This window comes from Mirounga angustirostris, unplaced genomic scaffold (genome assembly GCF_029215605.1).
Source record: "Mirounga angustirostris isolate CCGP_5_RB_7025 unplaced genomic scaffold, mMirAng1.0.hap1 SCAF_8, whole genome shotgun sequence".
NCBI lineage: Eukaryota > Metazoa > Chordata > Mammalia > Carnivora > Phocidae > Mirounga > Mirounga angustirostris.
In genome coordinates, this window is record NW_026991716.1 from 23,423,949 (window position 1) to 23,438,429 (window position 14,481).

Here is a 14,481-nt window from a genome sequence, read left to right on the forward strand (position 1 = left end):
CAGGAAACAATATGGTAACAAGAGGCATATTTTATTAAGTTTTCCCAATAATTGGAAACATTGCTTCTAAAATGCAAGTTACAATTCAAATGATACCACGAGTAACTGGGATACATATTGAGTATTTTCAGAGACCAGCTTCCATATCTTGATCACTAAATGGAAAGATTCTTCAGAAGAATAGCCCCTTACCCTACATACAGAAGGAGAAAAAAAAAATTAAGGATGCCATGATGATATCTATCAAATAACTGGAAAACATTTTAAAAGTCAATTTAGTGTACACTATTGACATGTAAAAAAACACAAATGAATTTGTAGTGAACATTTCCATAAGGAAGATATTCCATCTAGGAGGATGATAAACTCATGTTGAATATATGCTTGAACTACGATACTACAAGGAAAGAAACACTTTTTATGAAGCCCAATTTCTAATGTCATTATAATTAATGAAAGGAAATTACTTGAGTTATCTCCAACATTTAAAAGGGCATTCTTTAACTACTTGGCCTAAATTTGAAGATATGTGATTCCTCTGTTTCACTCCAGAGATTTATTTCTACCTACCCAGCTAGCGTTACAAAATGATAAAGAACAGGTAAAGCATAGTAGGAGGAATGCAAATATGAAACAGATCTGAGAACATTACACGTTTCTCTGCCTCTACCACATACCATAAAACATACATTTTTTTGTATTGTAGAAATGTCCTGAGTATTTGTTTTGGAGAAAAAAGGTGGTTATTATAATGGGAAAAAAATTACAGTATCTTAAAAACAAACTTATTTTGAAAGTAGTAGAGTGGAATGAGTTATACATTGGGGAATAAACAGGATGCAACTAATAAGGACTAAGGGGTGAATGGGAATACTGGGAAGGTCTTTAAAATTAAGATGTTCCCTTCCTTCAAAACCTCGATAGTCCAACCTGATACTCCAACCTTGATACTCTAAACCATGACTTTGAAAATAATGACCCTGTTGAAATGAAATGAAATGAAATGAAATGAAAACCATGACCCTGTTCACATAGAGAACAGGGTCTACAGTGTATCTGCATTCTGGATCTCACCTGCCCCGACTACAGAAAAAACTATGATCTTTTTGAGGGTTAGATCCTAAGACTTAGGAACCCTGACATCTGACAATCACGGGATATTTTTGCTGTGAAGTATAATAAAACAAATGCTTCATCAGAGATTAACTTATTTGAAAACTATACAGCTACTCTGAAATATGAATGCAGGCTAAAGATAATTCACTAAATTATGACCATCATCTAATAGAGGTCTTACAAAGTTCCAAATCTCTGCCTCAGCAAACTTATTAATTCTAATAAAATCATGTATATGTACATAAAGAATGTTTATGGGTTTTTAGAATAGACAAATCTAGGAATGCTAAATTTGGGAACAAAGATCTACTTCTCTCACTTAAGAAGAAAAACGGACAGTGGTTCTAAATATTTTGTCTATCTTAAGACCATGACTGGAGCACTCGCAAAAACAGTTACTAAAAGGGAAAGTTGGGGACTAGAGTATTAAAGGAGTTGAGTAACAGTGGTCTTAAAGTTCCACTTTCTATTCTTTTGCATCTGCCAAGGAGATAAGATACCTAAAGCTAAAGACTACTTTTTGATACATGTGATTTTGGTGGTTTCTATTTTTCTAATAACCCCTAGGAACCAATTTTGATGGCCATGTGTTATGTGGAATCTCACCATTCAAGACTCTTTCATAAAGAGTCACTAAATTTGACTACTGTTTTTACTGGGGGGGGAGGGGAAGGAGGCAGGAAGCATGATAAAACAAGCACTTTACAGATGTGCACCACAACAGCACTACTATTCTAAGTGCCAAACATTAACGAAACCCAAATCATAATGCTGAAAACTAAAAAATTAGACAAAAATTAAATGGAGAACTCTTTTTTTCTTTCTTTCTTTCTTTTTTTTTTTTAAATCTTTTATAGGACAGAAACCTTAGCTCATGTCTTCTGGCTGTCATCATCTTCCACTGAACTGCACCTAAAACACAAAGAACAAGTAACAAGCAACTTTGTTTTTTAAAGAATAGGTAACAGTTTTGAAGGCATAAGATGAACTGTTTCTAGTGGAAGTTAACTTACTTATTAAATAATTATATAAAATGAAGTCACGAAAATCACCAGAAGCATCAAAATGTTAACTATTTCGAGTGAAAATAACTACCAAAGACTTGAATATGCAGCATATTATCACCAAAATAAAGTAAGTCATGGTGGGAAAATCACTACCCATTTTGGTAAGGTAGACAGCTGCACCTGTGATGCCTTATTTAAAAGGCTTCACTCTACCTGAAGATGGAAACCACCTTTTATTTATTTTTAGTAAGTCTAAACCATGAAGAGACGGGGTGTAGATTCAAAGTTGGCTTATTATATCATCTATCACCTTCCTGGCTGTAGTTCATTTCATGTCTTTAAATGGAGCAAAACCCACCAGAAGAATGCTGCTATTCTGATTTTCCATTCTTGAATGCACCAAAATGTGCATGCTTGTTGTAATTAGGTGCCTGGGTGAATAAAAAAATCCCATTTACAATTTAAAAATATTATTTAAACCCCCAAAATCTGGTTATTTTCCACAATGCTCAGGAAGACAAGCATTAATTTTACCACCCAAACAGAAAAGATGTACATACATTTCTGAAAATGCTCTCCTACCATGTTAAAAATACAAATTCCTTTGTGTTGCAAAACCAAGCTGATTTACAGGATTTTGTTTTAAATCGTTGCTAAATGTTTAACTACACATGCTGTCAGAAATAACCTTGTTAAGAAGGTGAAGCTGGTGTCTCAGCAAATCAGACCCCTTGGAGAAGGCGGTGAGTGGCCTGTGCCCCGTTTTCCTTTTCTCTTTCCGCACCATCAAAAGGAAAAGTGAGAAAATAGCAGAAACATTAGTTAAATCCTGAATTACACCCTGTAACCTACAGGAATTATCTCACTACACTGAAAGCTGACAATATCTGTAGGATTTTTTTTTTTTTGATGAAATAGTTAGGATCCTGATTATTAATAAAATGATCAACTTGTGGCTAAGCTTACATCTTTAACAAATAAATCTTTTAAAGACTTAAAGGAAGAAATGAAAGATTGCTTTTTAACTATGTATGGTTTACCTGACTTACCAGCACTGAAGACAAAAACTTTTAAAAATGGCTACAAATGCCTTGTTCACAAAAGACTTTATTATCTAGTGATGCATACTGAGAACATACAGAAATCTGCATGGTCCACTTCACATGCAGGAGAACAATCTTCACTTTACAATAAGTGAGTGTCAACTGTTTTATGCAATAGACAACACTTTAAAGTCACATTCTTAAAGAAAAGCTTCATTTACAAAAGAAATAAAAGGTAAAGAAGCAATTACCGCTTTTAAAAAGCAGCTGCTTTGTTCAAGAGTGGAAGGTTTATGCCTGTATTGAAAGACAACATGATCACAAATAATGAAAACAATGAACAAATGAAAAACACTTTTACCATAAAGCAGTACACTTTCAAAATGACATACAAATAGTTAAAAATTTCATTATGTTGTCTAACTTTTAAATATGAGGACTTTCAGAATTAGGCCTCAACATGTGTAATTAGTAAAGGAAAACTATGCCTTGTTTCTACGTCACTACGAACTGTATTTAACAAAATGTATATAAAGTCTATAGCAAGTTGATTTAAAAAAATTAAAGTTAATAAGAAACAGTACACTGAAGGCGCTCTATCCATCAAGCGCGTACTCTTCCAATTTTAAATGTGATGAACAGAACAGAAACTGTAACTATGCCACAGTTGCAATGCCAAAAAATAAAACAAGATCAGTTACCACACATGCAGGGAATTCCGCCACAAAGCTAATATCCCTCATTTGTCAACTGTTCCAGTAAAATAACATCTTAAAACACCAGTGATGTTGATGGTTTAGCTTACCTTCAGTGTACTGAATGTTGTACACAACCTGCTTTAAAAGAGGAGACCATCCCTGCAGGCAGGCTCAAGAAGGAACAGACCCCTTTCGGCACTGACTACACCAAGGGCATGCTGCTGTGGCCTGCACACACACACCTAGGAAAACGTGAATATAAACAGCATTTATGCTGGCCATTTTATCTGAAGACCAATATGAAGCCAAGTTTGCTAAAAATAAATCAACCACCCAATATTACTACTCATTTTATAACAGATGCTTTTTGTCTTTTATGTGAACTGCAACCATATACATTAGCACTGTAATTTTGTGCAGTCTTGGCAATTAAAACAGTTCTACAGTGAAATTTCACATAAGACACAAAACAGATTAACTAACATTTCTAAAAGAAATATCACCCTTGGTGTTAATTCAAATATATCATGCTTCCTCAAATTTGCTGGAGAAATATTTATAAGTTTATATACATTAATAAACTGCTGTGAAATTTCTTCAGTCTTTGTATTTAATTACTCAAACCCTTGGAGCTTCTTTCATCTCGTTTAAATTTTTTCCTGGATGAAGGCATGCTGTAGGGCCTGGTTGATGCTAATTCGTTTAGCGGGGTCCAACATTAGGATCTGGTCCAACAAGTCCTTTAGCTGGTGTACTTTTTTACGTTGGTCTTCAGGAAGTCGCTGGCACCCAATCAAGTCAGCCAACAGGTCCTTGGTTGGATTAATGGTGCTCATGACAGTAACTTTCTCCTAAAAATAATTTTTAAAAATGTGTATGTCTACATGAGTTACTAAACATATGTACCTTAATTTAAATCAGACTGCTTGGGCGTCTCAGAACTTCTAATATATATACATATGTGTGTGTGTATATATATATCATATATATATATTATCTACTCATTTAAAACTTCTACGTGACTTCCTCTATTCCCTACATCTTTTTAAGAAGTAACCGAAAAACCTGAATGAAAAAAAATCAACCCCAAGTTAGCTATGATAGTTTTTAAAAAACATACTCCAAGTTTGTAAAAAGACCAAACTGCTAACAGAAAGAAGTCTATGAAAATCCCCACACCGTTAAGTAATTAATAATAATTAACAGTAAGCACTTCCTGTTTTAACTGTCCTCTCCCTACCCCGAAGTGGTGACAGACAGACATGGAAGTGTTTGTTAAGGGCTCTGACAAAGTTAGGAACAGACAATATAAGGGGGCAAAAACAGAGAAGTCCTTACTTCAACCTGGAGGATTTGGAAAGGCTCATAGAGAATGTGTATTTCCCCTGAGGCTTGAAGTTGGATAAATTATTTTTAGGGGATGAGGAAGGAGAGGAGGCAAATAAGGTCAGGATGGTCTGTGAACAAAGGCAGAGAGGTATGACACAGCTGCCTGCCAAGTATGGACCAGGGGTGGTTTACAGAGTACCATGAGGGGGTATGCAAACTGCTCAAGACAGCAGAGGTAGAGTTCATCAGAGAGGAACCCAATGAAGGGATTTTAAGCACGGAGAATAACATGATCAGATTTGTTTTCAAAAAGATCACTCTGGTAAGCAGTCCAGAAGCTGGATGGGAGGCCAGAGAAAGAAAATGATCCAAAGAACAGAGGAAGAGGGTCTAATTATGACCTATGATAAAAACAGACTCATTATACTAGACAAACATTTTAAAATCCTTCCTCTTTCTCATAACCTCATTGTGTTTTATTCAGGAATTGGCCACCAGCAAAAAGGATTTATTTTTAGTGTTTTAAATATTCACAGCTCCTACTACCACCCAGTATTCAGCTCATTCACAATAAGAATCATTTACTGTAGCACAGTTAAAAGAGACTTACCCTCTCTGTTACTTTATCAACTTCTATATACATGAAGTTGAGGTTTTGATCAAAATGTTGGTCTTTGAATACACCTTTCCGAATCATCTGGCAATAAAGCAAAATAAAACTTGGGTTTTGAACTATTATAAAACAGTCTGGCCTACCAACAATTTGATACATAACAAGTCACAAATAGGACTTATTTAGTCTCTTCATTTAAGGATTCACTTAGATTCCTTGCTCTGGAGAGTCTAACATCTTTGAAAAAGCTAATATAAATGCTGTGCCTGAAACTACTCAGTAACTTGAAATTATATTTTCCCAGGCAGTGACTTAAACCAATTATAATATCACGTTGTGCTTTCACTATTCAAAATTGAGACTCAAACAAAACAAAAAATCATTTGTTCCTAGGAAAAATATTACACAGTTGGGGCCTTTTTTCTTGGCAGCTTAAGAAACCCGATGACGTTTTACAAATTATGTTCCAATAGCCCTGAAATGATACAGGTCAGACCTCATTAAAACAAATACCAACATAACTAATTTCTGTGTAACTTATTCTAAACAAGTCCAACATGAGAGAATTTGGACAGTACCTAAAAAACGTAGTGGCTTCTGACCTATATGGGGAAAAATCTGTATAATCTCTCAGAAATTCAGCAAATAAGCTGAAATCATCAAAGTTTAAGATATGGCCCTCAGGTTTATAAATGCCTAAAGTTTCTGCTTCATTTCTGAAACTAATTATTGTGGCTGAAGCATTAAGGGTGAGTTTTATGTTAGAAAGATGTCAATTTTAAGGGAGTTTTTCTTGGTATCTTCCTATCCCAAATAACTTCCAATCTTTAATAAACTGATTGCCATCAAGCTCCTTTTCCAATATTCACCCGTCATTCTCTGACAACTGAGCCCTTCTTCACATCTGAACTAACCTGACCTGCATCTTTTTTCACTCCACCTCTCAAGCATGTTTGGTGCTGTTACCAATAACGGTGTGCTCCCAAGGCTGCTTCTCTGCCCATCATTAAAGGATAATAAATGGAACAAGGGAAGAACAAAGATATGAAACAGTCAAATATACATGTATGTTGCTTAACAAATTTATGCTCATCAATCTCTCTTCCTCAATTCCAACTCTAAACTACGGCCCCCTACCCTCCTGCTTAATTTAAGAGGGTAAAGAAAAGCAAAGAGAGACATTAGAGGGGAACAGGAAAATGGAGTTCTCTTATTCACTTCTGATAGCTCTTGGCTGGTTAGACCCACTACTTTTTAAACAGCAGAAATAAACAAAAGCTAAGGAATTACAGTAGCCATACACCGGCCTTTCTGAAATGGTTTTACAGCCATTAGTGATGAGTAAAGTGTCAGCAATCCACTGGTCTACAGTAAACTATTGCTAAGGCCTTGGGGGGGAAAAAAAAAATAACAGCTCGCATTAATGTCCTACCTTATTCGGCATCTTTCCTTTGAGATCCATGGCGAGCTTCAACATATGGTTATTGGTTTTGCCAGGAAATAAAATTTTTCCAGTGTAGAGTTCATATAAGGTACAACCTACAGACCACATATCTATACCATAATCATAGCTTTTACCTATAACTGAAAACAAAATGGAAGTTTAATACATGATGTCAGAAACAATCAACTATTTATTTTCATTAATAGGGGATTAATCTAGCTTGGCCTACATAACTGCAATCTTAATACCTCGCTTTGGCATTAACCTCATGTTTTTCCCCCACTAATTCTTAACAGACTCTTAAACTTAAAAACCTTAAAAAATGAGGGAATGCGGAAGGAATGGGGGGAGGGGTAGAAGGAAATGTGTATTTCTTTTCTCATTTCACCTTTGGTGGAGGTGCTAACCAGCCTCAACCAAGGCAACAGGAAGAGCAAAAACAAAGGTCCCATACAATCCATAAATTTGATAATCAGACCTTGAGTAATCAAGAGCAGTCTTCTAAAGCCGAGGATTTTCCACAATTGTTTTGCTACTCTTGTCAGACATGATCAAGACTCCTGTCACAACTACCACCATTCCACCTGAGGAGGATGAACTTGCTACGGTTCCCTTCCTCATCAATGACCTCGTGCAGCTGCTGAAGTGCGATGGAAAACAGTACTTAGACATTACATATGCTGTTTCCACTGCATATGATGGCCCAGGTCAAAGAACATTTGAAGAAACTTACTGATTTCAGGAGCACGATAAAATCTACTGACAAGATAAGGTGTTATGTCATTATCCGCAACATGTGAAGCCGACCCAAAATCGCAGAGCTTTAAAATAGTTTTTGATTCATTAACCTGCAAAACATTTTATCATGGAAGTTTAATTCATGCCAGAAATAATTAAGACAAGTAATCAGATAAAAATAATTGGCTTTGAGAAGTTACTTCCAATACTGAAAACAAAGTTACCCATTTATAATTCCTTTTCTAATTATAACTCAATTTCCTAATTATAAAAAATTAAGAGCTATCAAATATTTGATTATAATTAGTAAAATAACTTTTTCAGTGAGGAAATATGGGATAATACCAAGTACACTTAATTTTAACCAATGCTACTTTGAAAAGGGAGGGGTAGTAAGAGAAAAATCTTATTGAAGTAAAGCATCTTCTAAAAATCCCCAGAATACCTGAATAAAGTCGAGTTACTATTTAAGGGAACATGAAGACAATTCATTAATAAGGGATCAGACTTAGATTAACTTTCAATTAACTGAAGGTAACTTTCAGTTGCCAGAAAATTACGATAGCAATGAAAGCAGAGGATGATTCAGATTAAATCTGGACAAAAACGGAATAAAAACATTCTTCATCCGAAGCTGCTAGACCATCCCAAATTTAGCAATCACTTCAAGTCTAAAAAATATTAAATCCCTTAAATATAAAGAAGGTATTAGTCAAGAAAATGTTAAATATATTTGGCACAACTGATAAATATGAACTCTATATTAGTCATTTGTTTCTTTTTTTCCTTTGTAAATACTTCAACATACACAGTAACAGTGACATCTGCTGAGAAAGGCTGGAGTTGCTCCCATGGCTGCTGCCACTCATGAGTCAGAAGCATGTTCAGGATTAACAAGTGAAGGTAATTCATATTCCAGAGTCCCTTCCCCCCTTCAAAAGAGACACACACAAATTCCGAGTTGGGACTTGAACTTGGCCTACGGTTCCCACCCCAAAGAAACTTAACACTTTAAATAAATAGTCCTAGCCACTTTCTACTGGGATATCATAAAGCTTGGTCAGTGTTACAGATTGGCCCATTACAGAGGATATCCACAGAATTAAGCTATTAATGGAAATGATTATTTTTCACTGCCATATTCATAACCATTCTCTTCACCTGGGGAATCAAGAAAATCGGTATCTTCAAATGCACAAGTACTTCCGAAACTTTTTAAAGTCTAAACTGCATTCAGCTATTTAAGGATGCAGTTTAAAACCCAGAGAAATCCCAAGACAATTTTAAAATTAAAACCTATCAGTAGGACTCTTGGGCTGGCTAAAATGCCTTCAACAACCTCAGGGTATCCACACTTATACGCACTCCTAGACAACATTTATCCTCCCTGAGGAACATGGTGCTCCTACCACACTGATGGTTGAAATCCTGGGCTAAAAGCTTTGGATTTTCATTCACAAACAGCTCCCTCTAGCTTCTGATGTCTACTTCCTCCTTTCTCAGGAAGGAGACAACATTCAATGTCTGAAGTCCATGTGTAAACTTATACTAGAGTAGCAGTAACTCAAGGAAAATAAAGTTTTAAAAATAAGAGCTCCTAAAATACTGGCAAATGTTTTACTCTTTAACTTCTACGGTGGTTACACAGATGTTCACTGCATAGTTACCTTTACATTTTACGTATTTTATACGTTCTTTGATACAGATGGTATACTTCACAATTTAAAATAGAGAAACAAAACTGAGGTAAAAATTAACTATGAAGTTGAAAAGTCTACAATTCAATCCTAACATGAAGTCTACAATTCATTTATTTCACTGTAATTACTTAGCTCCTCTAACCCCAGGTTATATTAGATGTGTAACACACTGTAAAGTCAAACAAAACCTATTAAGATGGAATGTCTCATTATTAACGTGGTAGTCTGGAAGGATATATTTTAAGATATTAAAAAAGAAGAAAAATCTGAACTAAGAGCTAAGCTACTGATGAGGAGTCCTTAACAAACTTTAATGGCATCATAATCTTCTAAAAGTGGTACCTGGGTGGCTCAAGTCAGTTAAGCATCTGCCTTTGGCTCAGGTCATGATCTCAGGGTCCTGGGATCGAGCCCCACTTTGGGCTCCCTGCTCAGTGGAGAGTCTGCTTCTCCCTCTCCCGCTGTCCCTCCCCCCTGCTTGTGCTGTCTTAAATAAATAAAATCATTAAAAAAAAAAAAAGTGTAGAATGTTATTAGCAGACAAGGTAGGAATTCCCCAAGTTGTGAACACACCCCCAACTCTGAATACCTCAGAACAGGGGTGAATAAATGGTGCCAGGGAAGGAAGCGGTATGTGTGTATTCATCACTCCCCTATGATAATGTATTACTTCTAAATTTAAAAAACACAAACCCTGTGAAAGCTGCATATTACCATCCCAGAAGTCTTTAGTTAAGAGATGAAGAATGTGAAAGGAACGCCTTTCAACGTAACATCTAATCACAACCTAGCTCTGCTGTCTTTGGGCCCCTCCTGGGCACCTATAAAACACTACTCCATACCTCTATTTAAAAGATAATTCCTTAAATGTCTCTAAGCCTGTCAGACCACAAATTAGAGAACAAAGACCTGTGAACACCATTTCAAAACAGCAACATGTGCATTTTTGTGTTTAGATACCAGAGGAAGCCCATCATTACTACATTAAGGCACTTTTGGGATTTGTGTGTACTCCAAATCCATCAATCTAAGGGAAAAAATTGAGAAAATAGCCTATTTCCTCTTTCTTTATACTTTACTATAAAATTTCATGGACCAATTTCCAAAAAAGTAAACACTGGTTAAGTCCTTTGTAATGAGTAATATGCTGAGTTATTAAGACATCATTTCTAGAATAATACAGTGGTTATCACATTACTGGCAAGAACCTATATGGATATACAAGGTGGCCTGATTGATTGACTTACCAGGATATTGTCTGGCTTGATATCTGCATGTAGGATATTGCATCTTTTAAGGAGTTTTAATGCCAAGAACAACTGCTGACTGTAGGATCTTACAGCTTTAATATGAAGACCAACATCCTTACCATATTTTTTTAACACCTCTCGTAAATTCATACTTTTAGGAGAGAAAAAAAAACCCACAAAATTAGGGCTTAAAATGCAAAATGGAAATAAAAAAGGCAAAACCATGTTCAAGCATGAAGTAAAATCAAATCCAAAACATTAACTAAAATGAAAGTATCTGTTCATGAGCCCAGATGTTTAATGAATTATTCTACACTAAAATGAGAGCACATGAACCTGTATATAAATAAGACAGTTTTCCAATAAAACTCAATTTTCAAAATAAATGGAAGGGAAGACACACAATGGTAAAATTCCTATTGATTTTAGAATGGGTTTACATTTGAAAGCCCAAAACTGAAGCCATACTTTTGAAGATCAAAACTATTTCTACTTCACTACTCCCATTTCTTTTTATTACATTGTGATCCTTCCTTGGAAGTATTTAACTTTCAGAGAATCTCTGTTGAGCTGAAGGCTACATAAGGTTACTATCTGACACATAGTATGTGGTCAATTACGGTCTTTACATTAATGATTGTCATGAAGCTAGTTCTTAACCAAAAGTAAAAAAACAAAACCAGAGCTAACTGGAAAAAATAAACATCCAGAAATCTGTCATGGTGTTTATCTAAATTTTTAGTAATGTACAGGTTTGACAGTGTACCTTAGAGGCTCAAATACGAGACAGAGATGCTGTTTGTGATAAAAGTGTCTGAAGAGTCGCAAACAATGAAATTTGTCATCAGGATCAGCATCATTAAGTTTTTTCAGGAATTCTAGTTCTTTTAAGCCAGTTTTTTGCCTGAAAAGAAAATTAGTTCAAAACTGAATACAGAATTTAAGAAAACTAAATATTTACCAGTTCCAGTCTGATTTACCATAGGTGATAAGTAGTTTGGATTTTTAAGTACTAATAGTAAATCTGTTGAGGAATGACAAGTCTGTAGGTCACTCACACAATACTTTATATTTAGTGAAATATGGTTTCCACGGAGCTTATTTCCACAATAATTAACAGAAAAAAACATTGGAGGAACAAACCTACCCTGCCTGAAGGGAATTCAATCTTCCACATTTTCTTTTTTCTCTGGGGGCGGGGGGGTGTGGGTGGAGGGAGAGGGAGAATCCTAAGCAGGTTCCACGCCCAGCTCAGAGCCAGATGTGGGGCTCAATCTCACAAACCTGAGATCATGACCTGAGCTGAAATCAAGAGTTGGACGCTCAACTGACTGAGCCATGCAGGTGCCCCCAATCCTGCATATTTTTATTTAAAAAATGTCTTGATGTAAATGCTATTTTAACAAAAATGGAACCACACTATATAAGAAACTAAGAATGGATGTCTTACCAAGTATTAACATTTGGTTTTCCTCTAAAATTCTAGTTATAATTTGTCAGTAGGCCATATTTTTAAAATGGCTTTAAAATATTTTCTAAGCCTAGGGCAGCTGAAGATGTTAATATACATCTGTAACATTATGCCCAGTGTTTTAAAGCCGATGGCAAGTTGACTTTAACATCAGCTCAGTGTGTGGTATAGACTGTGCTTATTAAAACCTATGGGTATGGCAATTACCTCTATTGTATAAAAGAAAAAAAGGCAGCAGATTCACTACCAGACTTCTGTTATTTTATAACTTCAATACTTTTACAGATTGTGTTACTTTTTAAAAATGTTCATTTGTGACTACCTGTGTTTTTAGGTTTCATTACATAGGTCTTCTGAACTTACATGAGCTCATTGTTTCTGATGATTTTTACTGCCACTTCTTGGTTGGCTCTTGCATTATCTCTGGCTCGTACGACATTACTGAAGACACCCTGGCCAGTGTAGCCATATACATTGTAACGCTTATCTAGGACTTCACCTATGTTCACACCTGAAAAAGTAAATTAAGAAACGGGAATTTCGACCATAGTAAATACTTACTTAACAAAACTATGAGATACATATAATAAAGCAAAAAGAAACACAGCGCAGTCACTTAAAAAAAACCGTGTCAAATCTCTACTGTGTGCCTGGCTTCCTAGACACCACGGAGAATCAAAGACGAGCCTCCATCAGTCACTCTTTCATAATGTGGTTCAAGCTGCATGCCCACTTCCTATCAACTGCTAAGGATTTTAACATTGAGTAGGGAAGAAATGTGCTCACTGAAGTGTTTCCAACTGTAGTCCTGCATGACAAATACTGCATGATTGGCATCCCAAGTTCCTGTATGTCGTTTTTCTTGGTTTCAGATCAAGACGAGCAAGTGACGTTCCCCCTTCCTTCTGGAGGATTATCTCATGGCTGAAAACAACTTTGATTAGATTTAAGTTGCACATCAAGTCTTCACCTCACTTCTATTCATGAAGCTCCTGAGCTGCTTACTAAAATACAACATGGGTTCATGCAGCTATTAGATGTGCCACACATTTTAAGTGATGGCACTGTGACGTGACTTTCAGAGTTCTCCAACATGTAACTTCATCAAGCAACATACTTCTACAAAATGTTGTAATGAACCCTAAAATTAATCAGAACTGTGAACTTACGGTAATAGCCTTCTGCATCTGTCCAGTTATCCCTGAGGTTGGGATTCTCTTTGAAATCTTTTCCAATGCCAGCAGCCCGAAGACGGGCACTCTGAAATGGAGGAGGCAACAAGAGAGCCATTTATCTAACAGCTACTACTCATCAGGCAGATTCTTAAAGCACTTCCTTTAAAACCAAAATGGGGAAAACCAGCTATAATTTAATAAAAACATTTTAGCCAAATTAAGTCAACTCCTACCGTCACCTACGTAAATGCAATACAGCTGAAAACATGACTGATTACCAAAGTCTCACATCACAGTAATGCTCAGGAAAAAAATTAACAAAGTTATCTTCAAAAACTCTTAGTAATATGACTAGGGGATTATAAATGAAAATAAAAACTCAAAACCAGATCTGGTTTTTACAGTTATTAATAGACAGAGGAGGACAAAAATTATAGATGGGCACTCAGTTAACAGCGTTCAACTCTCTCTCCTACAATTTTCACATTTCTTTTACTGCTTTGTCCACGAAACACCCCTTGATTTCTCTTCCCATATATGCTGCACTAACAGTTGGTGTGAGAAATTAAGAGTATGTGTAACTTCTGAAGAGCATGACACATCACTTTCCGTGATACCCGGAAGACCCTTCACTATCATCCAAGTAATGATAGGCGGGGATACTTTCACTGGCTTAATCATTTCATCCTCTCTTAACCTAGCTTTGTTTTGGTGTTCCGGTTGCAAAATATAGATACATTACTTAAGCCAATGACAATGTCCTCAGGGTCCTAGACACAGACTGTTTAATCTTACTCTATTTTTTTCTCTATTTTATGTTTGGCCCTCCACCTTCCCTTGCCAAAGCCTCCTTATTTCTCATGTTCTCTTGAATTTATAATGAAAATGGTCTCATAC

At 35.9% G+C, this 14,481-nt stretch overlaps 1 protein-coding gene and 1 pseudogene across 18 annotated transcripts in view; one reads left to right on the forward strand and one right to left on the reverse strand.

Moving 5' to 3' along the window:
• LOC123837500 (tigger transposable element-derived protein 1-like) overlaps positions 1–14,481 on the forward strand; it is a 243,167-nt pseudogene that overhangs the window by 161,812 nt on the left and 66,874 nt on the right.
• Positions 13–14,481, reverse strand: part of PRP4K (pre-mRNA processing factor kinase PRP4K) — a 38,051-nt gene continuing 23,582 nt past the window's right edge. The window contains exons 8-19 of one of the 18 annotated variants that reach the window (XR_008505498.2): positions 13,579–13,669; positions 12,773–12,920; positions 11,705–11,842; positions 10,936–11,089; positions 7,984–8,098; positions 7,239–7,390; positions 5,804–5,890; positions 4,437–4,715; positions 3,972–4,106; positions 3,418–3,463; positions 2,812–2,897; positions 13–2,028 (exon numbers count right to left, since the gene is read on the reverse strand). Coding sequence is in view for 3 of the 18 variants with exons in the window: in XM_054505749.2 (XP_054361724.1) it covers positions 4,512–4,715; positions 5,804–5,890; positions 7,239–7,390; positions 7,984–8,098; positions 10,936–11,089; positions 11,705–11,842; positions 12,773–12,920; positions 13,579–13,669 (1,089 nt within the window). In the remaining 15 variants the exon portion in view is untranslated. Of the gene's footprint in view, positions 4,716–5,803; positions 5,891–7,238; positions 7,391–7,983; positions 8,099–8,794; positions 8,921–10,935; positions 11,090–11,704; positions 11,843–12,772; positions 12,921–13,578; positions 13,670–14,481 lie in introns of those variants that run through there. The other 17 variants (XR_008505495.2, XR_010413522.1, XR_008505487.2 and 14 more) reach the window with 17 other exon arrangements.